This window comes from Cavia porcellus, unplaced genomic scaffold (genome assembly GCF_034190915.1).
Source record: "Cavia porcellus strain 051 isolate PalLab524CR breed Dunkin Hartley unplaced genomic scaffold, mCavPor4.1 scaffold_15, whole genome shotgun sequence".
In the NCBI taxonomy this organism is placed as follows: Eukaryota; Metazoa; Chordata; class Mammalia; order Rodentia; family Caviidae; genus Cavia; species Cavia porcellus.
Genome location: NW_026947498.1, coordinates 43,652,014 through 43,679,902, shown reverse-complemented (window position 1 = coordinate 43,679,902; position 27,889 = coordinate 43,652,014). Strand labels below are relative to the sequence as shown.

General features: G+C 33.6%; 1 protein-coding gene across 9 annotated transcripts in view; it reads right to left on the bottom strand.

Moving 5' to 3' along the window:
• Epha6 (EPH receptor A6) overlaps positions 1-27,889 on the bottom strand; it is an 806,211-nt gene that overhangs the window by 113,051 nt on the left and 665,271 nt on the right. For all 9 annotated transcript variants that reach the window (XM_063224791.1, XM_063224793.1, XM_063224792.1 and 6 more), the window contains one exon: positions 18,263-18,472. In XM_063224791.1, the coding sequence (XP_063080861.1) occupies positions 18,263-18,472 (210 nt within the window). The remainder of the gene's footprint in view (positions 1-18,262; positions 18,473-27,889) is intronic.

The window sequence follows — 27,889 nt, the reverse complement described above, 5'->3', positions numbered from 1 at the left end:
AGAGATTTTACTTTTATAATATATGTTAAAGGAAATTTTAAAAATATTACAAAAAACAAGGTAAATGATTCAGTATCTATAAAAAGAAGAAATTAAGAAACAAAATATGTTAGATCTTAAATTATGCAATATATACAGGCAAGAATAATGTAGGAAACATTACCTGTATGTAAAATTCATTTAGCAGCTGCTGATTTGTAGCATGTTATACACTGATTAAGAGGATGATTAAAGAACTGAATAATGTGCATGCTTTTATAAAGTTACTATTTCCTATTGCAAGTTTAAAGAAGAAAAACTAGGTACAGTGTAATTCTGTGTGTTTATAGTAATGAAAACAGGATAAAATCCAAATGTATGAAAATGTTGATGGATTTTTAATGCATTCTGAGCTGTTCCTTTCAGAGAATAAGAGACCCAAGAAAATCTGGGAAAAGTTCCATGCATTCATCTTTCAGTGGTCTTCTTTTTGCTTGCCTGTAATGAACTATAGGTACATGTTTGATTATGAAAACCAGATTGGTATGTAGTCATCATAAACCAGTCAAAGGATCACCAACACAGAAAATACAATATTCAGGGAAAAAGCAACTTATTCTCCAAAAGAACTTGGGTAAAATAATAATGTTTGAAATCTAGTATTTAGCAGTAGAAAGTACACCTCAAAATTCTGCAGTGTTTCTCTGGCTTAAGATCTTCAAGTGATTGTTTATAGGCCTGGAAAAGTAGATGAATGTGGACCTGAATGGTAGAATCTGTGATGATGATGAAGAATAGATCTTAAATTATAAATACTGGAAAAATCTGAAGTTTTTGTAATTGTCCCTGGAATTTCGCGTAAAAATCATCATAATCACATTCATCTTTTTAATATTCTTATCTTTCATTTAAAAATAAGTGTTGCTCAATGAAATGACCACTAGACATCTTTTTGCTACAGAGGTTGTATTAAAACAACCAAATAAATAGGCATTTAGTCACTTACTAATACCCTGGAGAATAATTTGAAGTATACTGCTCAGGATATTGTGGAATGCTGCCAGGAGCTATTTCTCTATTTTTTATGAAATATAATTTTTCTTTCTCTACCATAAAAGTAAAATATAGTAAGTGAAAAAGCTCAATAAGTAAAATTTAAATGTTTAGAGGTGTGTTTGCATCTGTAATACATTTCACCAAAGATTAAGAGTTCAAGGTCCATTTGCAATCTTCAGAGACTTTCTACCATTGTTATCAGGGACTTTCTGAAAAGGTCTTGGATGTGATGGACAGAAGGGAAGTTGCATATGATAGAAGAAAATTTGTAGATGGAAGTATTAGGTAAAAGAGGAAGAGGAGAAGACGAAGAGGAGAAGACGAAGAGGAGGAGGATTTGATTGCAGGACAGACACTTTGCTTTACCATTGCCATTACTACATAGTTTCCTTCAGAACAACCATGTGACTGTGTACATCACTAAATTTTTTGACCTTGATTTGATCATTTATAAATAAAAGAAACACAAGTCTCTCTCTCATCTATCTTTTAATGTACCTTCTTCTCGCTTTCCAGGCAGAGCTGCTGACCACACACATCTTAATTTTTTCCATCACTCCCCATGTTTTCCATTTATACCAGATTATATCAACCACCTCCATTTTCTATCTAGGGTTTGCACAAATCGATCTCTTTGCCATATTTTTCCTTGTCCTTCTGTAAAATATTTTTAACATCAGACAGAGTTTTTACAACACAATTCTGTTAGATCATCTGCTGCTGAAAATTCATCCAATTCTCTCCCTCATGGTTAGAATTTACATTCCTTTCCATAACCTTTCAGGTTCTTCATGATCTGGCCTGTGTTCCCATTTCGTTAGGACTGTTCTGTACCTCTCAGTGTGTTAACCATTCTGGTTTCATTCCTAGCTCTAATACGTGTCAAACTTGTTCCCTCTTTATGATCTTTATTCATTCTTTACATAGCTTAGAACATTTTGGCTTCATATGTTTTCTTGGATGTAGTCTTATGACCTTAGGTCTCATTGCAAATGTCATCTAATTAAAGAAATATTTCTTGGCCACATCTTCCAAGGTAGCTACTCATTTATTATTATTTTATGATTTCATACGTTAAATATGTATCATTTTATGAAAATTTTAAAAGTTTTAAAAAACTGTCTTTATTTCTACCATAGTAAAAATATCAATTTAATAAAACCTTCACTACTGGAATATATCCAATGCTCAGAGCAGTATTTGACACATAATAGGCATTCAATATACATTCTTTATATAAAACTTCACACCGCAATTAAATATTAATAGAATGACTATTTAATGTCTACTTTTCCCTAAGAAGCACTTTTATCCCAAGTTTAATGAAGTATATAATTGACAAATAAAAATGAGTTATGACCTGATGTTTTGATAAATATGAAATGATTATATCAATCAAGTTAATTTACATAGAACCCTTCTTTTTTCTGGAAAAAAATCTTAAACTCTAGAGTCACGTTAAATTTCACAGACAAAAGGGATCAAGAGATAGAGAGGGGAAGATAGGCGAGGGAAAGGGGATAAAAGGGAATTAGGACGTGTTATTACACGTATCAACTTCCCACAAGGAATGGAGTTATACACTATGAACATGTCCTAATAAAAAAGGAAGTAAAAGTAATATTGTTAACTACAGATGCCACTTTGTAGATTAAATCTCAGAACTTATTCATTCTGTTCAACTGGAACTTGGTACCTTTGGACCAAACTCTTCCCATGTCATCCTTCCCAATTCCTGATAACCAGTTTACTACTCTTTGCTTCTATGAAATTCATTGCTTTTGATTTCATATAAAAATGAGATTGTATATTTGTCTTCCTGTATCTGCATTATTTCACTTAGCATAATATCCTCCAGCTTTTTCATATTACCACAATTGGTAAATTTTCTTATTTTTAAGGCTAACATTCCATTGTGTGTATAAATGCACATCAGATTTGCTTTTCTAGTAATTTGTTAACTGACGTTTATGTTGTTTCTATACCTTGGCCAATGTGAATAATTCTTCAATGAATATAGGAACGCAGACAATTCTTTTAGATGTTAATTTCCTTTTGATGTACACTCAAAAGTGGATAGCTGGGTCATATGACAGTTTTACTTTTAATATTATGACAATGCTCAATGCTGTTTTCCATAACATGTACCCAATTTGTAGTATTATAAACTGTGCCCATGGGTTGCCTTTTCTCCATATCTTTACCCTATCATTTACCTTTTTGATAACAGACATAATAATATGTGTAAGGTGACATAGCAGCTTTTAGTTACATTTTCCTGATGACTAATGTTGTTGAATACCTTTTCCTATATCTGTTTGTCATTTGTATGTTAGACTTTAGTTTTTGCTGTTGACTTTATTAGTTACTTATTTGATATTTAATCCATATTAGGCATATTGTGGTATTAACTCCCAATTCAGAGCTGCGTTTTCGTTTTGTTGGTTGTGTCCTTTATCACACAGAACTTTGTTTGATGCAACCCTACTCGTATGTTTCACCTTTTTTTGTAGCATCTATATTTTTATCTCCATTGTCCAACTTAATGCCTAATAACATTCAGAAAAGTATAAAATGAATAAATAATGATTACCAAATCCTCAAATTAACTGCATAATTGTAGGTTCCTTGTGGATGTCAGGCTGGGGATTCCTCAAAAAGCTGGAATTTGAAGTCCCATTTATTCCAGCTATTCTACTTCTAGGCATATTCCCAGAAGAACCGAAAACATCATACCACAGTGATATATGTGAACCATGTTTATAGCAGCACAATTTGTAATCGCCAGATCTTGGAAACAACCAAAGTGTCCATCAACTGAAGAATGCATAAAAAAGTTGTGATATTTTTATACAATGAAGTACTACTCAGCTAGAAAGAATGATCACATTTAGATATTTATAAATAAATGAACACAACTTGAGACCACATTCATAGGTACTGTTAATATCAGGTTGTCTTGTGTTGCTTACATTGTTCTATTCTGACCTGCTTTGCTCTGTCCTCGTTTGTCTTAATCTTTTTAAAATTAAAAAAAAAAACAATATTCAATGTTAAGGGTTATATTTTGCTCAAATTATTCATTTAAATTTTTTCTATTTATACGATTTATTAGTATCGTGTTTTTCCTTTTTGTGATTACAGTGTCAGTTAGATTGTAAGTTGATACAGCTCATAGCAGGTCCAAATTTCAGAGGTTTAGACAAGGAAGAAATTTCAAGTTTCTAATACGAAAGTAAAGTTTTTTGGGGATCGATATTGTATGGAAACGCAGTAATTTTACATGAGCACCAGGTTCTTTTGTTCTTCTGCATTGGAATTGTCTCTTAACGTTTGTTCCTGCACGACTAGCAAGATGGTTGTCACACAACCAAAAATTATCTTCTTCCAAGATCATATTCTAGAAGTAAATAAAAAGGAAAGAGGACCACTAGAAAGCTCTATATTTAGACCTATTTCTAGTAGACCTTCTTTACAAACTTCCAAATTGTTCATGTCACTTCCTTTTATATTTAAGTGGGCAAAGTATTAAGTATCGAAAGTCAATGGTACACACATATGGATATATAAACTATAATTTGTTACACTGCAGATGAATTTGATCATCTCAAACAAGAAGTGCTAAGAGGGGTTGGATATGCATTTAATAGAGTCTTGCCACAAACATCAAAAATAACTGATAATGTTTCAATGTATTTGCCATTGATGCTAAGTTCGTTGCAATGGGGATAAGGTAGCTTCGCCATTGAGTTTTCATGTGATTTATTATAGCTTTATTTCCAGTTTTTGATTGTCAAAGAAAAAAAAGCATTCATGTGGCATTAGAGGTAAAAATGGCAATGAATTATTAGTACTGACTTTGTTTCATCATTAGGTACCTTTGAAACTGTAGGACTAAAGTAAGCAGGTCTGTTTCTCTTTGTCTGTTTTTGGCAAATGCAAATAGAGCACTGTACTCTCTGGGTGCTCTATATGTGCTGACTGTTCTTTCCCAGTAAATTAGTTAAGTCTGAGTTTGTCCTAGATTATTAGGTCTGGGAGTAACTCAGGATTAGTATCAAATGCTGCTAACAAAAGAACAAATAGCTCTTGTTATTCCTGTGGTTCTTGATAAATCACCAAATCATATGGTGGTTATCTTAAGAAGTTTATGTTATTTAATTATTTCTTACTTATTACCATTTAGATTTAAAGGAGTAGAAATACGTTAGATAAATACAAATATTAAAATATTATGCATTCTGTGCTTTTTATGACCATTTGTTTCAGATCTCATCCATGGCTCAAAGCATTGGGACAAATGCTTCAGAGATTTAAATAATATTTGCCTCTGCTTATGAAAATCTGATTAAGCCTTAATTAGGAATACTTCAAAATTTGTTATATTTATTTCTATATTGTAAATTTTTATTTTTTTTACATTATACTAAGGGTTATTTTAGGTTTAATCATCAGGTGGATTGCGATTAACAAAAACATCAAAGGATAAACAAATTTAATTTTACTGAAGACAATGTTCATGTGGTTTCAATCACTTTTTATCTTTCTGTTTTTGGTTTTACTATTGAACTAAGTAGCTGGTATTTAGTACATTATTGTAGGTATTAGAAAGAGTTCAGAAATGTAAAGGTAAGTCTCGTGTTCTCCAAGGCTTTCAGCAAATCTAAGGCGATTAGATTACCTTAGGACTAAATAAAACAAAATTACATTTAGAACATGAAACAGAATGTGACATGGTGGCACACACCAGGAATGGCAGTGTTCAGGTAGGTTAAAGCAGGAGAACTGCCAAGTGATCCCACTTGGGTACTTTAGTGAGACCTTATCTCAAAATGCAAAACACACAAAAGGATTGGGATGTAGCTCAGTGGTGGAATCCTGCTGGTACCAAAAAAAGGCACTGAACATATCAGAAGTTAATTTCCCAGCATTCTTATGTCTTCATGCCTCCTCAGGTCTAAAGTCTGAAGAATTCTTTTCTTTAAAATGCGTATTGTCATGAAAAGACTCATATAGTTTGTTTTTTTTTTTTTTTTTTTTTTTTTTTACTAAGGCTTTACACCCACGATAGAAATTTTTTTCCCAAAAAATGGCTTTTATTCTTTTTTTTTTTTTTTTTTTTTTTTTTTTGTCTTTTTCGTTTTTATCGGTATCAGGGATCGAACTCACAACTGCCTGCTTGCAAGGCAGGCGCTTATGCTGCTGAGCTAAACTCCCAGCCCCATGGCTTTTATTCTTAATCTAGGTGTGACTGACTTAAATGGTTTCATCTTCAAAGTTTAATCATTTTTACTTTTGTTTCTTTCTTTCCCTCCCTCCCTCCCTCTATTTCTTTTTCTTTTGCATTTATGGTGCATTTTATTTCTTTTTTTATTTTAAAAAGAAAGAAGAGCAAATGATGATACAACATTTCAAAACAATGTAATATGAGATTAACAATGGTTAATGTATTACGTATTATTATCTTCAAAGCGGTTCCTCAGATTACAAAATATAGGTTATGAAAGAGGGTGGATTATAAAATGAAAACACAAATCATTCTTTTTGATGAATTAACAGAGATTAATAGTATAATTGTCTATATATAATCTAAATATATGTTTATATATATTATATATGCCCTTCTTTCTTTTCTCCATCCCACATCCCAGTTCTTTCCTGTTGAGCAGTTTCTTCCCCTTTCACTTTCACAACATCAATTGTACACTTTGAATCCTATTTACTCTTTCAGCTTTTTACACTAGGAAGTCAATATGAGGTTTACACTTGTGAGTCTGATTTGTTTCATCTATGAATATGGTTTGAAGTTGCGGCCATTTACCTACAAAAGCCTCGAGTTTATCCTTCTTTTGTATCCATTCCACACTTTTTGTATCCATTCCATGGTTGATGGATATTTGGGTTGTTTCCAAGATTTAGATTTTAAAAACTGTGCTGCTATAAACATTAGTGCACATATATTGCTGTGGTATGATGCTTTCAATTCTTCTGGGGAAATATTCAGATGGGGAATAGCTGGATCAAATGGGACCTTCAAATCTAGTGTTTTGAGGAATCTCCACTCTAATTTCCACAATGTTGCAGCAGTCTACAATTCCACCAACAGTGAAGAAATATTCCTTTTTCTGTACAGCTCCACCAGCATTTCTTATTGTTTGATTTCTTGATGATAGTTATTCTTTCTGGAGTGAGGGAGACTCTCAGTGTTGTTTTAATTTGCATTTCTTGAATAACAAGTGGTGTTGAATACTTTTTCATATAGTTGTTTGCCATTTGTATTTTTGTTTGTTTGTTTGTTTGTCTTTTGGTGCCAGGAATCAAACTCAGGACCTTGAACTTGCTAGATCCATTTGTATGTTCTCATTTGAGAAGGTCATATTCATCTCAGATGCCCATTTCTGGACTGAATCTTTGAATTTGGGGGACCCTATATTTTAAAAAGTCCTTTGTGTGAAGGGTAGTTGGTTAAATGTCTTTCACTCTGTGGGTAGCCTTTCACTCTGTTGGTGATTTCTTCTGATGTGCAAAAACTTTTAATAAGATGAGATCCCAGTTGTTGATTGATTTTTTGAAGTACTTCCTATGCAGTTTGGGTTTTGTTTATGAACTCTCTGCCTATCCCTATAATTTCAGGATTTCTCCAAACTTTTTCTTCCAGTTGTTTTAGTGTTTCTGTTTCAATATTTAGCTCTTTGACGCATTTTGACTTTAGTGCATGGTGACAGATATGGGTCTTTAGCCTTTAGTATGTGAAAAGTCTATTTTTCCAGCACCATTTATTAAAGAGATAGCTTTCTTCCAGAGAAGGTGTTCAACCCCTTTGTTAAAGATAAGGTGGCCAAGTGCTTTTCTAGTTTTGTCTGTATCTTCTAATCTGTTCTACCAATCCTCAGGTCTGTTAGTTTGTGAGTACCTTGCTGATTTTATCATAGTAGATTTGTAGCGTAATTTGAAGTCAGGGACTATGATGTGTCCTGCCTTGGCTTTGTTGCCCAGGTTTGCCTTTGCTACTCTAGGTTGCTATTTGCAAATGAGTTTTAGGAGAGTTTTCACTAAATCTATGAGATATGCTAATGCTACTTTGATCAGGAGGTATTAAATATGTATAACAGTTTTGGAAGTATGGTTATTTTTACTATGTTAGTTCTTTCTATCCATGAGTAAAGGATATCTTTCCATTTTCTGGTGTCCTCTTCAATATCCTTTTTCAGAGTACTGTAATTTTTAATATATAGATCTTTTAAATCCTTTGTTAAATTGATTCCTAAGTATTTCATTGTTTTGGATGTTATTGTTGGTGTTGTTTCCTTAATTTCTCTCTTAGTGAGTTTTTTTTTTTTGGTACAGGAATGCTATTGATTTTTGAGTATTGATTTTATAAACAGCTATGCTGTTGAATTTGCATATTAACTTTAATAGGCTTTTGGGATCTTCTATGTAGAGTATCATGCTATATGCAAATAATGATAATTTAACTTTTTCCTTTCCTATCCGTATTCCTTTTATTTCTCTCTTTTTAAGTTGCTCTGGCTAACGTTTCTAGAACTACATTGTATACGAGTGGCAATACTGGACCTTTTGTCTTGTTCTTATTTTAGAGTGAAAGCTTTCAGTTTTTGTTCATTTAGTATGATGTTGACTGTTGGTCTGTCACAGATGGTATTTATCAGATTGAGGCAGATACCATCTATTTCAATTTTCTCTAGAGTTTTTATCATGAATGAGTGTTGGACTTCATTAAAAGCTTTATCTGCATCTACTGAGAGATGATCTTGTGATTTTTGTCTTTGGTTCTGTTGATATGGTATATTATGTTTATTGATTTGTGTATGTTGAACTATTTCTGCATTCCTGGGATAAATCCCAATTGGCCATGGTATATAATCTTCTTAATAATTTGCTGCATTCTGTTTGCTAGTAAGTTTTGGGGGGGGGTACTGGGAATCAGAATCAGGACCTTGTACTTGTCAGGCAGGCACTGTGCCATTGAGCTATATCCCCAGCACTGTTTGCTAGTATTTTATTGAGAATGTTTGCACCTGTGTTTATAAGGGAGAATGGCCATCTTATATGGTCTCTTTTTCTTTTCTTTTTTTTGGGGGTGGGGTGGGGAGGTTGGTCTTTCTTTGGTTTTGGTACAAGAGTAATACTTGCCTTCAGGAATGAATTAGGGAGAATTGCTTCCCTTTCAATTTAATTAAAGAGTTTGAGGAGTATTGGCATTAAATGTTTTCTAAATTTCTTGTAAAATTTAACTGTGAATACATCAAGACCTGAACTTTTCTTTGTTGGTAAGTTTTAAAGTACATTTCAACCTCATTAACTGATATTGAAGTATTTAATATTTTTATATTTTCTTGATTCAACTTTGGTAATTCATATATTTCTAGGAATCTATTTCTTCAGTGTTCTCCAGTCTACAAGAACAAATATTTTCAAAGTGGGTTTTGATGATCTTCTGAATACCCAAGGATCTGTAGTGAATTTACCCTTTTCATTTCTCTTTGCATGAATTTGAGTTTTTTCTTTTCTTTTCTTGATAAAACTTACTAGAGGTTTATTGCTTTTGTTTATTCTTTCAAAGAACCAACTCTTTAATTCATTAATTCTTTGTATTGTTTTCTTAGACTCAAATTGCATTAAATCCTGCTCTGCTCTTTATAATTGTCTCCCTTCTATGAGCTTTACACTTGACATACTCTTTTTTTTCTAGGAGTTTGAGGAACAGCATTAGGTTGCTGCTTTGTGCTTATTCTGTTTTCCTGATGTGATGGTTTACTGCTATATGTGTTCCTCTTAGGACTGCTTTCATTGTGTCCCAGAGGTTTTGGTATGTTGCATCTGTATTTTCATTTGATTGTAGATATTGTTTAATTTATTTTTTAATTTCATCTGTAACTCATTGGTTGTTCAGAAGGGTGTTATTTAATTTCGTTGTGTTTACGGAGTTTTTGCAGTTTCTTTTGCCATTAATTTCCAATTTCAGTGCACTACGGTCAGATAATATGCAAAGAATAATGTCAGTTTCTCTGCATTTACTTAAGCATGTTCTATGGGCTAGTATATATGTTTCATAGGAGTTTCATACCAACTATGGTTTAGATCTTGAATCTTTTATAAAAGATCACATATTAAAAGCTGATAGCTCTATCCAAAGGTAGTGAAGGATAGGAGATGGAGCCTACTTGGAGGAAATAAATCATTGCCTATGTTCGTCTGAAGGGTTTTTTCTCTGGCCTCTCCTCTGTCTCTCTCATTCTCCTTCTTGTCTGCCATAAGGTGAGCTGCTGTGTTCTCCCACACTCTTCCTACTCAACTGATAGAGATATTTTTTCCAAATGTCTTACATTCCTAGCACATGTTAGGTATGGCAAAGTTTAGATGGTCTCATTTTCAAAATTTTTGTTGGAATCATCCTTTTGTGTGATGTCTGTGTCATTTTGGGGCCAGAAGCAATGGAGCTAAATGACCATGAACTGCAATCTCTGAAACTGTGAGCCAAAATAAACCTTTCCTTCTTAAAGTTGATATTCTTAGGTATTTCAGTCACAGTAATGCAAACCCAACAAACACAGTGCCCTTCTGATACCATCGTATTGTATAACTACTGTATGATTTTGATGCATCATTCACATTTTCTTTCTTGTATGTCTCTCTTTGTCTCTCTGTCTCTCTCATTTCTCTTGAACTCAGGGCTTTCACATGTTAGGCACTCACTTTACCACTGAGTTAGACTCTACCCCTCTAATCTACATATCACCAAGCCGATGCCCATATGTATATACCTTAGACAGGTACTGGAGAAGATTCTTACTCTTCATTTAGCACATATTCTTTCTGGTTGGGTATAATGCTTTCTTGTCCTGTCATATCAATTATTACAGATTTGCTTTCTGGCATTTCAGCTCAATGTGTGGAGGTCACCAATTTCTGAGAATATAACTTTTATATCTTTATTAGAATGTCCTGTACCAAAAATGAAACATTAAATAATGTCCTGTACCAAAATTGGAAACATTAAATAAAAACTCCTAGGTTTTATTTCATAAATTAGCCCACTGATCATTGGGTAACTCAAAGAGTATTTTTATCCTTTAAATTTCGGAAGCTAGATTTGGCACATCTATTTTCACCTCCTCAGCTAAGTATAATGGTCTGTATATTTGACTTATTGTGATTGACTGACACTGTAGGTGCTACTCAGTAAGAACTCTAACAGCTAGGGTTTTTTATTTGTTTTTTGGGGAGGTGCTAGGAATCAAATTCAGACCTCATACTTGCCGGGGAGGCACTGTGCCACTTCGTTAAATCCCCAGCCCTGAGCTATTTTTCGGTGAATATCATTTTGTTGATTTTCCCCAACAATATAGCTTCATTCTTGAGGACGAATTTGATTCATTCAACTTGGATTTTATTTTCTTTTACTTTTCCAAGGTTTATTTACTTAGTGTCTTTTTATTGAGTATGAAGTTGTTTAACAACATTATAGCATTCTGATAACACTGCTATTTTCACACTTTTTTCTTTATACTGATATTGCCAAATGTAGTTTACTTAACAGAAATCACCATTTCCTGTACTTAAACTTTTCAGTAAATTTTGTATAGGAACCTGTCCTTATATTCTATTCGTGTAGTCTCTGTAGTTTTTTATAGGACAGCAGTTTTCATGTTTTTTCCCCTCAAGGTCTGCTTTGGTACTCAAAGCTCTTCTATTCCCTTGTTTTTTGTGTGACTAAGCTTGAAAGCAAAAATTGAAGAACAAGCATTTGCCAGCGTGGCTTGCCTAAACTAAGCTGACTTTAGAGTAAGATGCATCTTACCAGGTACTGTATCATAGCAGAGGGTCTGCTCCACCATCACTGTCTTGATGAACAGAAAATCCTGTGGTAGATTTCAAAGGATAACGTTCTATTGTTCAAAATCTAAGTCATTAAAAATACCTTTGAGTAAGACATTTTATCCAGTGCAATGGATATTACTTAATTTTAGAAGTCATGACTTAGATTGGTACATTTGATTTTTCTCATATTTTGTATAGAACAGTGGACGTCAAATGTTAGAGCTCAGAAGGGGTCTTATAAATACGAAGTTAATTCTATTAAGTGATTTACAGAACAGTGACTATACAGTTAGGTGATTTCAGTGAGGAGGCTCTGTATGTAAACAAAAAAATTGCTTGTATGGAATGACTTCCATTAAAGAAAAAAATCAAAATATGCTGTGGATAACACAACATGAACATAATAAAAATTAAATTCAAGAAATCTCATAATTTTAACAGATACAACAAAATGATTCTTCCATTCTGGTTTAATCTTTAATACATAAGAAAGCAGTCACTTATCATAATTTTTAAAAATTAGAAAAATATTCTTATATTTTAAATAAAACATCTTTTAAAACAGATGAATGTGAGCTATAATGTAGCTTTTAATGCCCTTTTTAGTTAGATAGAACCTTGTTTCCACAGTTAAGAGTGAAGAGGTTTAATATTTTCAATGCGAGTATAAGACGGGGTTGCTTAGCAATATTCAAATGAGCCAGAGTCCCTCTTCCGGAACTAGTTAGAAACACTAGTTCATAGGAATGTGTTTCAGACTCAGAAAAAGGAAGTGATTTCTCAGCAGCTACATTTTAACAAGACAGGACCCTGTGTAGTATAATTAAATGAAAACAACCCACTGTCAGTGAATTTTGTGCATATTAATTTATCCAGATAGCGCTAATTATAGAGGTGCCGTTAAGTGTGGATCATAATCATTCACCAGTTTTTCCTGAGTGCCTGATAAGCTATTCATAGAAATGGCCATAACACCAAAGTCTCAGTTCTCATCGGAGATCATATTTCTGTGTATTCTTTTCCATTCTATTTTTGGTTTATAATGCACATTGCTTAGCCATTACCATCAGTTCAAGCTATTACAAGTTCCAAAAGGCCCCTTTGCAAGCACCTGATGTATTTCAGCACCAGCTTACATGCTTCACCTGAAAAATCTGCTCCTGAAATCAAGATGTGAAAAATGGACCTTTAAAAACTGGGACTTTTAAAGTTAAATTCCTTTTCTAGCTTCCTCATGCTGACAATGGAAACTTGCCTGGGCCAAGGAATTTTCAACAGGAGGAGGTTTTCAACATTTTTGGGGGTCCTTTGTTGGGCTCAAATGTGGGTAAATGGACACAGCATAATTTCTGCTTTTGTTTTATTTATACCTCTATAGATTAGCATGCTTCTATGCTTTCCTGAGGGGTTACTATGTACTCTCCCACTTTAGCTAAATTGTGAATAAACTCATTTTCCCATTTTTATGGGTTTTTCTCAATTTATTGATGGTGAGTAGGTGAATGAGCCCAGGAAGTTGGGCCTACATTGAGGCCTCTGGTAATACCACTACTGTATTTCCTTTTAGGTTGCATTAACTATTCTTAGTGTAGGCACATACATGAATTTTATTACATGCTGTATTTGGTTATTAATTGCACCTCTGTGTAGTAATCTATCTGTTCTCAACTTATTTCTTTATTTGGTTATTGAATCAGGAGAATTTGGGGTGGAGCACTGGCCCACTAATTTGTTGCAAACAAATTAGTTTGCAAAGGTAACTGCAGCATATGCTAAGCACCTAATATCCTGACACAGGATTTAGGAACTGCCTAAAATAAACACTCTAGATCCTGCTTCTGTCCATCCTAGAAAACAACATTTTCAATTAGAGAAGAACTTGCTCATCAGCACTTGTGCTCCAGTACAGTTCCATGGCCAGCGTGGGGCTCACACCCAGCCACTCGAGCTTCCCAGCCTGTCATCTTTAACTAGTTTTCACTGCTGTTTGTTGTAATATGACCTGCTTTAATATGCAAAATCATGTCAGCGGGAAATCTATTTATTCTGCCCTTATTTTGATTAGGAAGGTATAGCATCCAGGCAGCACACTATTCTAGGAATTGTTTTCCTGAAGTTTAAAACAAAACAAAACAAAACAAAAAACTAAACAAAGCACAGCCATTATCCTCGATGCCTTCTTGTTCTTCATAATCTCCTTTGTTTTCAAGCCCATTGTGATGTAGAGTACAACATTTATAAATAATGAGGAAATAGAAATTATATTAACATAGTGAGAAAACATTATGATCACTCATGATAAAAGATTTATTTCAAGACTGGTATATATAGTTAAAATGTTAAAAAATTGAATCAAATTTTCTTTTACTATGTCAAAGGAATTTGCTCTTTGAAGTTGTTTTTATGTAAACATTTTAAAAATAAATCCTTTTTATGTAAATGTCTATTCACATTTTATTCCACAGGGTTTGATCAAACTGCAGTATGTCTTTTTTTTTAAAATGTAAAATACATGATTTTATTTTATTTTTTTAAAAAAAATTTTAAAAAGAAGGAGATTAAGATAAAAGAGAACATAACAACATAACAACACAGGTCAGAACAGAACAATTTAAGCAACATAGTGTTTCACCACAAGATAACCCAACATAACAGTAGTTACCATAATGTCTCTTTCCTTGAAATATTTGAGTGTAACTTTGTATACTATGACATCAAACATAATATGACAGTGTAAAAACACTCAAGAGAATGAAAGTATTACAAGGTATTTAGAACCAACTAACAGAAAAAGAACCATGAGTATTGATTTTGTATCCAGCTACATTGCTGAATTTATTTATTACACCTAGGAGTCTTTCAATGGAGTTTTGGGGGTCTTCTATGTAGAGTATCATGTCATCTGCAAAAAATGATAATTTAACTTCTTCTCTTCCTATCTTTACCCCTTTTATTTCTCTCTCTTGTCTAATTGCATGTTGGACCTTATCAAAAGCTTTTTCTGCATCTATAGAAATGATCATGTGATTCTTACTTTTGGCTTTATTGACATAGTGGATTACATTTATTGATTTACGTATGCTGAAACATCCTGAACTGCAGTATGTCTTTACCAGGCAGTAAATTTTCTGGGTGTCTCATCCCTTTTAACTGGAAATACAAAAAGTTTTTGGAAAGTAAGTATTTTGTATATAAAAATTTTATAGAAAGTTTCAACCGAATGCCAGTGCTCAGAGGCATTATCTTAATAACTTTGAAATACAGTATCTGTTGTTTGAAATACAGTATCTATTGTTATAATTTTGCCTGTATTTTAATACTGATAGCCAGACCATTTTTAAGAGGACTTCTGTCTTAATAGCCTCTCTATGCAATTAGCTGTTTGATCTAGACATATTGATATCATATTTAAAACCTTGGTTTCCTTATAGTTGATGTCTAATTACTTATGGAATCCTATAAATTGTGTGTTCATAATGATATTTAGTTCTTTGTTCTTCTCTTTATCCTAACTTCCATAGCCCTAAGTAAAGAAAGACGGCCTTTTTGTCTCCGCTATGTAATGATGCCTAATTGGCCTCCCTGCTACCACTGTCTTTAATCTTTCCTTCCTTTACATTATTGTCAATAATATCTTCTAGAACATGCACTTATTTTTGTTATTTTCTTATTTGAATTAATTGATGTCTCTTAGCAGCTGTAGAAAAATCTTCAAGTTCTGCCACATAAGTACCTTAGCAATTATTTCTGAAATACCTGGCCCTTTTGAATCTGGTCTCAATTTCAAACTGCACATTTCTATCAATCTCTCCATTTACTTATCTGCATTTCTATATCTTCTCTCTTTCCTCATCTGGATGGTCTTTTCTCTAACCATCTCTACTGAATTTTTAAAGACTTGATTCATATTTTATCTTTTCAGAAACTTTCTTCAGACTTCTCTTTGATTATTCTATGCATTTTTATCAGACCTCTGTGACAATATTTAATGCATTGAATTGCAAGAAAGCATGAGTCTGTCTACCTTTCAAAGTATAAACTCAAAAAGACAATATTTTGTTGTGTTATATATTCAAAGTCTGTGTTCATTATAAGATGAAGCAATCAATGTAGTTTTGCACCTCAAAATTCTATGAACAGTAAGATAATTATGAGACTTCTTTAAAATAACTAGATCATACCACTTTCCACTTAACTGAAATCAGAGATCTTTCTAATTATGATATAATCCATAGTTTTTCAGTGGCACTTTCTGGAGTATAAATATTCTGGTAACCTAATTTTCTATTTAATTCCGTAGACTGATCTAAATTTAAAGCAGCACTATTCCAGACTTCACAGCCTATAACCACATAAAAGAGAAAAAGCCTAGAGTCAGGATGTCAAAATTGATCCAATAAAACTTGTATACAGTATGTATCAAACTTTGGGTTACTAATTTTATTAGTATGTTAAATCTAGTTACTATGTTCCTATTTTAATAAGCAGTTAAAATAGAATTTACTAAGTGGCTTTAAGAGTATCTATGTAGACATTTAGTGAAAAGAGTTTATTAGTTATCTCATTTTATTCTTTAGATACATTGCATGTGTTACCATATTTATAAATACTATCTTTTATAACTTTTACTTGATAATTTAAAATATTACCTAGGGCTGAAAATATGCTTAATATAAAATTGCATGTGTATTGTGTATGTGTATTATATGTGTATACAAAAATTGTCATATTATACATTTTTAAAAATAAAATTAAAAAGGCCTTAAAAACCGTAGTGATATTTTCTTTTTAAGATAGAGCTCAAAACGCCTTTGTAAAATAAATAATTGATTTTCATACAATTAGAGTTAATTTTATGAAATTTTTAGTTTAACTTGAAAGACAGGAGCTACTATTATTTTATACCTCAGATTCAGGATTTAATTTGTTTTCCTTAAAACCACACTTTTTATTGAAAGAATGGTGAAAATACCAACAAATTACTATAAGAATTTCTACAAAGCAAACATAGTAAGAGGACAAAATACTCTACTCATAATATTTAACTTGAATTTATTCTGCAATAACTCAAGTTAAAAAAATTCATAGAAAAAGGAAATAAAAGGGTACTAAATAATAGAATTCCATGGTTTAAAATAATGTGTAAAGTTAGGAAATAGAATAAAAACATCTTGAATACTTTTAATGACTTATTTTTGTTTAAAGCTGTCAAATGAATTAATGGCAAACAGTCTTAAGAAACAACTAAATTATTTTACAAAGTAGAAGCTCTAACAGACATGAACAGAGACTTTGAGACTGAATAAAACAGCAAAGTAAACAATAGGATGAATTTACTTTGAACATTCAAGAATGGTTTAATATTTGTTAGTCAAATTGATGTCATATAATTTATTGATGATAGCTTGGTTCTAAAGTTTTGGCCTTTTATTTGTAATGTTCCTATTGGACCTCATTCTGCTAGCCTCTAGAACCTGCCTGCAAGCAGAAGTACTACTTTCTACAGAGAATTCTGATCAGGACTGAAGTTGCCATTGGCAAGCGCAGAATGTCATGAAGGAGATAAGAGAGGTCATGGAATTTTGCAGGTCCTAAAACATCTGGGGACATTTGGAGACACCTGAGAATTTACACTGGACACTTCAAGGACTCTGCCCATTAAGGTGTAAGACTGCCAGAGAACTTCGACCACAGAAATTTGTTAAAACCTTTCTGCCTAATGTCCCCTGTCTTCTCCCCATCCCTATAAAAAGGACACACTTCTCCTTGTTCAGGGCAGAAGGTCTTATTGTGCAATCTGCCTACTTGCACCCAGGCACAGTAAATTCCATGCCATAATTATACAAGCCTGGTGGTCTCTGTTAGTTTTTCCCTCCCTTCAAATGTTACAAATATTGTATCATTCTTGCTCAAAATTTCCCTAAGTATTATTTTAAGAAAGATATAGAGAGCTTTCCTTTACCTCAAAGAAGTTTGCACTGTTTATTTTCAAGTATGACTGCACCTTTCCATAATAATAAAAAAGTCAATGTCACTTTGTAACCACTAACTCCTTGGTGCTACTCCTGAGTTATCAATGGGACGCTTTATTGGCTTTATAATGAGCTCTAATTATTGAAGCATCAAAAATACCTTAGGCAAAGGCAAATTTGTTGAGAGAGTAGTCACGACAAGGATCTCAAGAAAGATATTAACATTTGGGGACATTAAAATGAAAAGAATCCAATATAAGAAAGTTTTTAAAATTAGGTCTTTAAGTAATTATGTGAATTTAGGACTGATAAATTAGAGTAGAAAATTGGGAAAGTAAAAGTAGAATTACACTAATAACATTCAAAATTATAAAAGTAAGCAAACTATATTGGAGAAAAACATACAAACTTACAGTTGTAGTATAAGCAGCTTCTGGGTCATCTTCAAGCACTCGAGAGAGACCAAAATCAGAAACTTTGCATACTAAGTTGCTGTTCACCAGTATGTTCCTAGCTGCTAGGTCTCGATGAACATAACCCATATCTGAAAGGTACTTCATGCCTGATGCAATGCCTCGGAGCATGCCAACCAACTGGATGACTGTGAAGTGGCCATCATGTTTCTGCAAGAGAAGCAGAATTGTTTGAATTGATTACTTTTAAAGCAGTGTGCATGTGTTTATATATGTATGCTAAATAATTGGATTTATTTTACTAGATCCAGCTTGAATGAGCAAGTCTCCCGGAAAAAAAGTCTACCTGGAAGTGATAAGGGAGAATTAAACAAAGAACAGTATAGAACTAAACACACTTCTAGGAAAAACGATTTCAGAAACTTTTGGTAAAGAGAGAACTAAAGTCAAAATAACGTAACAGCAAAAGCTACTGAGAAAATAGAGTGTGATTCTTTGGTTGTGAGCTTCAAACCAGTGCACAGAAGGGCAGTAACCCTACAATCAGAGGAAACCTGTTTGGTAGCTAGAAATACAATGACAAACGGTTGTCAGACCAAGTCGCTCAGGAAAAGGAAAAAGTGATGGCATATACAAGAAAGCAATCTGAGAACGCAACAGCAGAAAGAACAAAAATGTAAGCAAACAGAAAATAACTAGATGTTTTTCTTTTTAATTTTATGGGACAAAAATAAAAGAATTGACAATTGACCGAAAACCAAGGCTGCTTTAAGTCCTGATTGAGAGGATTAAATAAATTCTGTATTATGAATAATGAACCGGCTGTGTAAGGCCACATAATAGTTAATTTCATCTTATTTTCTCCTTGACTTAAAAACAATGTAGAATTTACGAAAGAGTTTAAAAAATCTACTTGTCATTTGTGCAAGAAGCATGTACCAAAAAAATGCATGCAAAAAATAGGGAAATTAAAATAAAAATATGTAAGTTTGAACAGTAAGGCATGTTGCTCTACATAGTTGTTTGGAGATTTCTGCTTTTAAATCAAATTATAGGGAAAAATTAGAAATTCTTTTTTTATTTATCAGAAAAATTTTAAGAATTAATCCCTAGCAAGAGATTCTAGGGCTCCATTATATTATATAACATAGAAGAACAAATAAAACCATTTAAATTGTTTTTTCCAATTGAAAGCAGTTTTCATGGACATTCGATTTAAAATTTCAGTGAAATCTGTAATCCTAGCACTCATGAAGGCTGAGGAAGGAGGATCACAAATTTGAGCGCTCAGTCTGGGCAACCTGGCTACTCAGCAAGATCCTGTCTTAAAAAAATAAAATTAAAAAAGCTAAGATTGTAGCTCAGTGTGAAGTATCTGGGTTTAATCTCTAATACTACAAAACAAAACAAAACAAAATACCTCAGTGTATCTTAACACATAGATGATCTAATTGTATCTATCATAGTGATTGTGCCTCCTATACAGTTCTGATTCACTGGTCAGTTAAATGAATGAGCCTATACTACACATGAAATAAACTTTGTCTTGTGTATCAACTTATTTCCTTAACAGTTCTTAGATAATATCTCCTAAATCAATTGCAGAGTAAAGAACTCTCTCTTAGGAGGCACTCTTACAGCCAGAGTATCCATTTAAGCAGGCTCTTCTGTATAATTAATGTACAAAAGATAACCTAGCAGAGAAAATCTTCGGTGTTATTAGCTCTTTATGTTTCTAATCCATCTTCTTAGACAGTACACTATTAAATGAAATCTACCTCTTTTATCATGTACTCCACCCTACACCTACCTCCTCTCTACTTGGACTTACGACTTCTGAGTAGAATTGAGTGCATAGATTATTTTGGCCTAGAAAGGACTTCACTGAATTTTAAAAGGTATCTCTTTATCCCTTAAAGACTGCAGTTTCCTCCTATCATAGTTTTTGTTAAGTGGAATTTCTAAGTGGTAGGAAATGTTGATGGACCACCTAAAGGCTATAGCATGCCTCAGTTTCTTTATCTGAACAATGAGAACATTTTAACTTAGAGTTGTAGGGAGAATTTCATATAAAACACATATCACAGCTCCTAAATTACTCTAATAAAATTATAATTTATTGAATGCTATGATTATTATATGAAATTTTTATAAGTTTATTGAGTCAGCAAATTATCTTGGTTTCCTGAAAAATGAAGTGCCAATGTAAGAGTCTATGTACATCAAGAGAAATAGTTGCATTAGACCAGGGTGAAAATTAATTTCCTATTTACTATGAGCACCAAATACTGTTAGCAGATTTATTGAGACATAATTCTCATACTGTAATAGAAAATGTCCCCCTCAGCTAGAATACATCAGTTTTACAAGTTCCTGTTCTGGTTCAGTTGTTTCTGGTCCCTTAGAAACGGCTGGTCACTGTGATGCACACTGTATAAATCAATCCCCAATTGACAAGCCATTTGGCCTCTGTCCTTCCTGTCTGCTTATGCAATATAAGTCCTAGACCACCAGATGATCCCTGTTTGTGTCTACTGATGTAATAAACCTGCCTCCAAATTCTGGGTGTTGTTTTGGTATTTCTGCTCGCTGTTGTAATACCATTCTCTTTATCCTCTTAATGTATATAGTGCTTTTTTTAGTATACTAACTGTTATGCAATCATCATCAAAATTCATTTTAGAGCTTTTTGTCAATTCTGAGAGAAACCTTACCTTTACTAGCAGCCATTGTACTTTGACCCACCCCCCCAGGTCCCCCCAGGAAAACACTAATCTTTGTACCTACAAATTTGCCTATTCTGGATATTTTTTGTAAGTAGTAATCATGATGTTTGTGTGTGTGCGCGCTTGTGTGTGTGTGTATGTGTTCACTATTATTTCTACTTAGTTTACTATTTCCAAGATTCTTCCTTAATGTAGCATGTATCATTATTTTCTTACTATTATTATAAAGATTTTTATGCCATTTGTATGCCTTTTTACTCATTTACTAGTTGACAGATAATGAGTTACTTCCTCTTTTGGGCTATTATGGCGAGAATTTCACAATTGTTTATTTTAAATATTCTTATGAGTAAAATTTGAAGAGATTTAGATTACTTACTTTGATCAATGATAGGGCAATAAAGGTTTTAATAACAGTAAATGGTACCATTTTAAAATATGCAAAAAATGAGATGCTGGCACAAAAACCAATCTAACCTATTCTCTCTGTATACTCTCAATACTTTTTTCTTTTGTCTTTTTGAGACAGAGTTTCATTATGCAGTTCAGGCTAGCCTTGAATTCATTTTGTAGCCTAGACTGGCCTCGAACTTGCATCAGTCCTCCTGGCTCAGCCTCCTGAGTGCTGGGATTACACACTCACATCTGCCTTATTCTCTCATTCTAAGGTGTGAGGTTACACACTCACACCTGGCTTACTCTCTTATTCTAATAGACAATATATTTTAGTAATTTTTTAAAATTTTAGTACTGGGGATTGAACTCACAACCTCACACTTTCCAGGTAGGCACTGAACTATATCTCTGGCCATATTTTAGTAATTTCCATGTCACTTGGCCAAGACCTTTTGTGGAGTCTAAGAGATCAAAACTATCTTCAGAACAACACTAGGGCATGTGGCTGGCATTCTCCCTGGATTGATATGTGTGCCCTGTAATGTAGGGCCCTTAACATGAATTGAGGCAGTAGCACCAAATCAAATCTTATTCGTATTTTCATTTTTACTTCTGTCATATGCATTGACAACAAATGAAAACAGCTTTAAGAATTATGTTAATGAAGGCAGCAAAACTTATTAGCTGAAATAAATTTAGATCTGTGATTATATACTGTAAGAATCAGCACCTATGAGGAAGAGAAGACAGCAAGAGAAAAAAGATTGGGGAGCAGGGGAAGGGTCAAAGGTAGCACATACACAGCAAAAGCCTTCTACCAGTCCATGGATGCTGATGTTCTGGATAAGGAATAACCTTCCAGACGTGGCCAAATTTGTGGGCCTTACATATCCACATCAGTCAATTCCTGGATTCAGGCAGAGTTTATAAAGATGTTGTAGTCTTGGGTCAGTGGCTTTCTCTAGCCAAGGACGGTTTCCAGAGAAGGAGTCAAGTAAGAACTAGCAGACTGAAAACTGCAATAGCTATAGGGGTAAGAGTTGATTACAGAACTTACACCAAGAAAGTCTCTGTGTACAAACTTCTGTTATGAATTGATTCCTGGGAACAGTAGCCTGTGACAATCTCTGATCTATATTTTTATCCATCTATCCATCTGTCCACCCATCCATCCACTTTATGAGACACGGGCTTGATAAAAGACAAGCTTCCAAAATAGTTCTATACTCTTATGGGAATGCATATTTTAACTGCTACCATGTTGTTCTAGGAAAAAAAAAGTGTTCATGTATATAAAACACTCTAAACCAGTTACAGTCTAAGATCTTAACAAGTATTATCTTGTTTAATTCTCATGGTAATTGACACATAAGTATATTTATTACCCTACCATGTAGATGCTCAAATTGAACAGGAAAGAGAGTTAGTAATCAATAAAATGATAGTGTTAAAATTTGAAGCCAGACAATGCAAATAAACATCATGAATTTTTATATGTTGGAGTTTTTGGGAAAAAAGCTGGTCCCAGATATGCCTTCCTTTGCCTGACTTTAGCAACATAATTTGGCATGATAAAGTGAGGTCTGAAAGACCTCTGAGACCATTAAGTCAAAACCAAACAAACGGTGACACTCCAGAAAAACAAATCAATGCAGAACCATTCACTATGTGTAGCTGAGAATAGACCCATTTAATAATGCATGAAGTATGGTGCAAATTTATTTCTCCAGAAGTAATCCAACCCTCTTCTTCAAACAAAATTTTAATTCTCTTTTCTACTTCTTGTCAATGCAGCATCCTCATTTTTTGTTTAGAATATCCTGGTTTCCTTGAATATGAGAGGTGGCTAATAAATGTGACTAAATTAAATAATCTTTTATACTATCTTGTAGGGCACTGGTTGCTACTGCCATGTTATTCCTATTGTCCTGTACACAATAAGCTGTCTTTTTTCCTTAGGGCAGATAGGAGTTTTGGCCCTTTTATGTAGCAGCTCTATTACAGCATCCACTATGCTGCTATGCATTGTGTCAGGGCTCGATAAATATTAATTCAAATTGAATTGAATTGTTTATGAGGGGAGGAGAAAAATATGAGAGCACTGAGATTTAATATCTTTGGGCTTCCTATTGGAAATTAATCAAAAAGAAGCTATGAATTTTTTTTATGACATATGGTTTCTTCCCAGAAAGGCAGATTCAAATGAATGAGAGTGATAGTGGCATATTTACACACTGCATCTCAGAGCTTAGTAGCTAGGATTCTGGTGTCTTCGTCCTGCTATTTCTTTGCTTGCTCAATCTGATTGCTGAAAAACATGGAGGTTATCCTCTAACTGACAGGAAGGGTGAGCCTGATTGGAAGGGGTTTCTGAAAGGGATACATAGTAATGTCTGTTCTGAAAGCTGCCGAGCTCCATCAGATGCTCCCACACTGCAGCACAGCATCCCAGATCTGAGTAGTCACTGGCATGTCACAGTGTCTCTGTGGTAACACGAGCTGTTCTCCATGGTTTTCAAGGCCCTGCCCCATGAGTTTTACCCACAGGCAATTTAAGATCCTTTGCAATTATTCTTCTTGCCCTGAGGTCAATTGCTTGGCTTGAGCTAAAGATAAATATAGGAATTGAGTACCATGCTGCCAAAGCTATCACATTATTGTTCAATGAGTTTTAAAAATAAATATACTCATATCTTATGAAAACACAAATCTAACCCTGTCCCTTGTTTTAAATCTTTCAATAGTCTTCAGTGATAGAATAAAGCATGTTGTTTTCACATGAATACAGACATAGATTTTGCTTGCATCTTAGCCTCTTACCATTATTTTGCTTCAATTTGTGTGTGTGTGTGTGTGTGTGTGTGTGTGTTCAGTTGACCTCCACAGCATGTTATTTTATGTCTAAAGTGCTTTGCTTATACAGTTTCCTTTTCCAGGCATATTATTCTAGTCTTCTGTCCTCTGAATTTTTCATGTCAAGAATTATATCTTCCTAGATGCTTTGATGAATCCTCACAATGTGCATTTGAACAACATTCTTTGAACGTCTACTATGAGCCAATCATTGCTCTAGTTGTTATTGGTCAACATGGGAAGCAAAATAGAAAGCCACCTGTTCCAGCTGTACTGACATTTATTTGAAAGCATGAATATGGAAAACATATAGTAAAATAGATGATATATTTTTTAAATGCGCAACTACAAAAAAGTACTATTCTGAAAGAGAACCACATTATGAAGCCTTTGAATAGTTTTCAGCACGTGCAAATGGCTAACCTGGTAAAGAATTAGTCATACTTGAGAAATGAAGGCCATTTAGGCTAGAGTTTATTGAGTGAAAGGAATAAAAGAGACTCCTGAAATATAGCTAGAGGTAAGACCAAGGGCCATGTAAGTCATTATAAAATGTTTGAAATGAATTCTAAATATAATGGGAATTTAGAGAGAATTTTAATTAGGGTGTGATATATTCTGATTTTTTTATGGAAGATGGAAGCAGAAAGATCAGTCTGGAGCTATTAAAAATAAAGAGATACTGGTGCTTGAACCAAGTTGGAGATTTATTTTAGAGATACAGGCAGAAGGACCTACAATTGATAGGAAAGAGGGAAAACATTATGAAGGTAAAGGGATAAAGTTAGTCCAAGTTTTTCTTCTATTGCTCTCAACTATCTAGACTACACTAACATTGGTTAGATCATATATGTATGTGCCTCTCTCTCCTATGAACTTGAACATGGATAATGAGTGAACCTTGTCTTGTTCATGCTTGTGACTTGAGGATTTAGTAGAATCTTAAAAAAATATTCACTGGATTAAACTAACCAAATTTATCATGTTTTTGTTGGTGTAAAATTTTCAGATTTTATTAAGTAGTAAGGTATCTTCTGAAAGAATTTTTTATGGGAAGTTAGCTTTACCATAGGAGATTTTTCTGAGCATCATGAATGAACAAGAAGTATTGAGATATTGATTATACATGCAGCTATAGCCAACTTCTAAGTGCAAGACTGTGATTATGATTACCAGAGGGTTATTTTTGCTTCAGAGTGAGGAAAATGGGACTAAATATCTTCCATTTCTGTGCTGTTGCTCTTTTAGATATTCACTAGAGAATCACAGTGATCCCATCAACCAAATAGCCTTAGAAAACACATTAATACAATCTGTGGACCATGATATAAATCACTGTTCTCAAACTCTTGCTGAAAACATGGGACACAGTATTAGTCAGCTTTTCCACTGATGGAACAAAACATATTAGACGTGCGACTTAAAGGAGAAAAGCATTATTTTGTCTCAAAGTTTCAGAGGTTTTAGTCCTCTGAATTAAAGGCAGAAACATCACAGTAGAAGAGCATGTACCAAGAAGGCTGACCCTGAGGCCAAGAAGCAGGAAGCAAGGAAAGAGCCCGAGAAGCATCGGACTTTTCAAAGTCACGCCTCTGGGAACTCCTCCACCACCCTGAGCTCATCACCTAATAGCACATTCACCTAATAACTCATCAGTTAACCCATTGGTGACGTCCACATGCCCACTATTTAATCACCTTCTAGGTCCCACCTTGGGCATCATGCCTTTAAAACAGGAGTCTTTGAAGGACACTTCATACTTAAGCCACAACAAATACTCTATAAAAAGTATATGACCCTAGTGATTCATGTTTTAACAAGGTCCAGTATGAGCAATAATACTATTCATAGTAGATGGTAAATTGGAATTTTTGATACAAAGTAGGTACAGTTTTTCAACAAACATTTATAGAGAATCCAAAGGACAATGAGTGCCTTGTTTATTTAAAATAAATACATGAGATTCTAAGATTCCTCACAAATATCTTGTAGTAACATTACTGGATAATAATGAATTTTGTTCTAAAATGAAGTTTAAATATGTATGTTGAAAGAGTCTTTTGGTTCATTAATCACAAGTTATCAGAAATGGTACCAAATCTTTCAAATAGAATGACAAAAATAGAAGACCTACTTGAAGCTTTGTAAAATTATTACATACAAACTTAGAACTTGAGCTGTAAAATGAATGTACAGATGTATACCTAGTAGACAGTCAACAAAAGACAGAGGAATACAGTAGATGTTCTAAGTCTCTTGTTCCTTATGCCTCTGTGTCGCTAAGGTCACTTTCTGAAAACTAGATGTCAGAAATGCAATGCGTTCAAGAGAAAGAAGTAAGTTAATCCACTGAGGGTACAAGGACAGGAGGTAACTTCTGGGTTTCTGATTTTCTGTTTTTCCAAAAATATCATCACGTATCTTATCCTCAGGTTTTTAACACCTTTTAATTATGCTACCTGTAATATGACTATTAAAACTCGGTCTGGATTCATGTAAAAGATGCAAAACCTTCTAGAGGATTAGAATATTGTTTGAGAGTTACATAATAGAATGAATTAGTCCACACTTATCTCCAAGTAAGATCTGTAGCAGTGAGAGAATGGAAGCTCAAAACAAGATGAAGTGAGAGGTCCAGGTTGCAGTGAGTTTTTGAGGTGGAGAAAGATCTAACCTGGATGCATGATAGGAATGGGAAAGATCGGCTAACATGGGATTTATAGCAGTAAAAGTTGAATGTTTCAGAACATGAATAGTGAACATAAGGCAGGAGGTAGATGACATAGAAAAATGCTCTTCAAGAAACTTTTGCCTTGAGCAAATTTTGTAGAGAGAGAAAAAACACACATTTTTGAAAGAAAATCCCAGCCCTCTACATTATTGGAAGGCATATCCTTTAGTTAATCTCTGCTGAAGAAGCTTTTATGGGTCTGGCTAGGGATGACTTTAAAAGAAATATTTATGAGCAAATGCAGTCTGAGTTCTGAACAATTGATTTATAAATGACTTTTCAGAAAACAGTTCTTGGAGGATTACTTCTATAACTTATGCTTGAAGTTAAAACTCAGCTTTTTATATGTTTCTAAATCACAAAGTTGACCATGCTGTGACTTTTTAACATGCTCTTAAATCTGAAAAATAAATGGGTAGGGTTATTTATAGATTAAAAAACAAATCATTCTTGTTTTAAAATAACAACCAAATAAATAAGAGTCAATATCTCCTTTATACTGAAAGCCATCTGGTTCTTGTAGTCTCTCTGGATAAAAATCTTCTTATAATTTCCTTTAGGATACTTAATAAATCCTTCAGAGCTTTTTTACATCTGGAATCATCATGGAATTTGAACTTAAGCGAGACAACAGTGTACTTTTATTTATAGATGAGAGGCCACCAAGAGTAAAAATCAGAAATCTCATTCATAAGGAAACTAAAAATGTCATTCTAATATACTTTGAAAATCTAGGAAGAAAAGATTTGTGAAATATGGCAGCTGGATTCAGAGTTAGGTTTTAAGAGCTTAAAGTGAATCTGAATATAATATAGTTTAAGCTTACACAGCTCACTGCTGAATGTGCTTTTTTCTTTTCTTTTTAATTTTTTGCTTATGTTTGTACAAAGGTAAAACACTAACGTTTGTGTTTATATATAG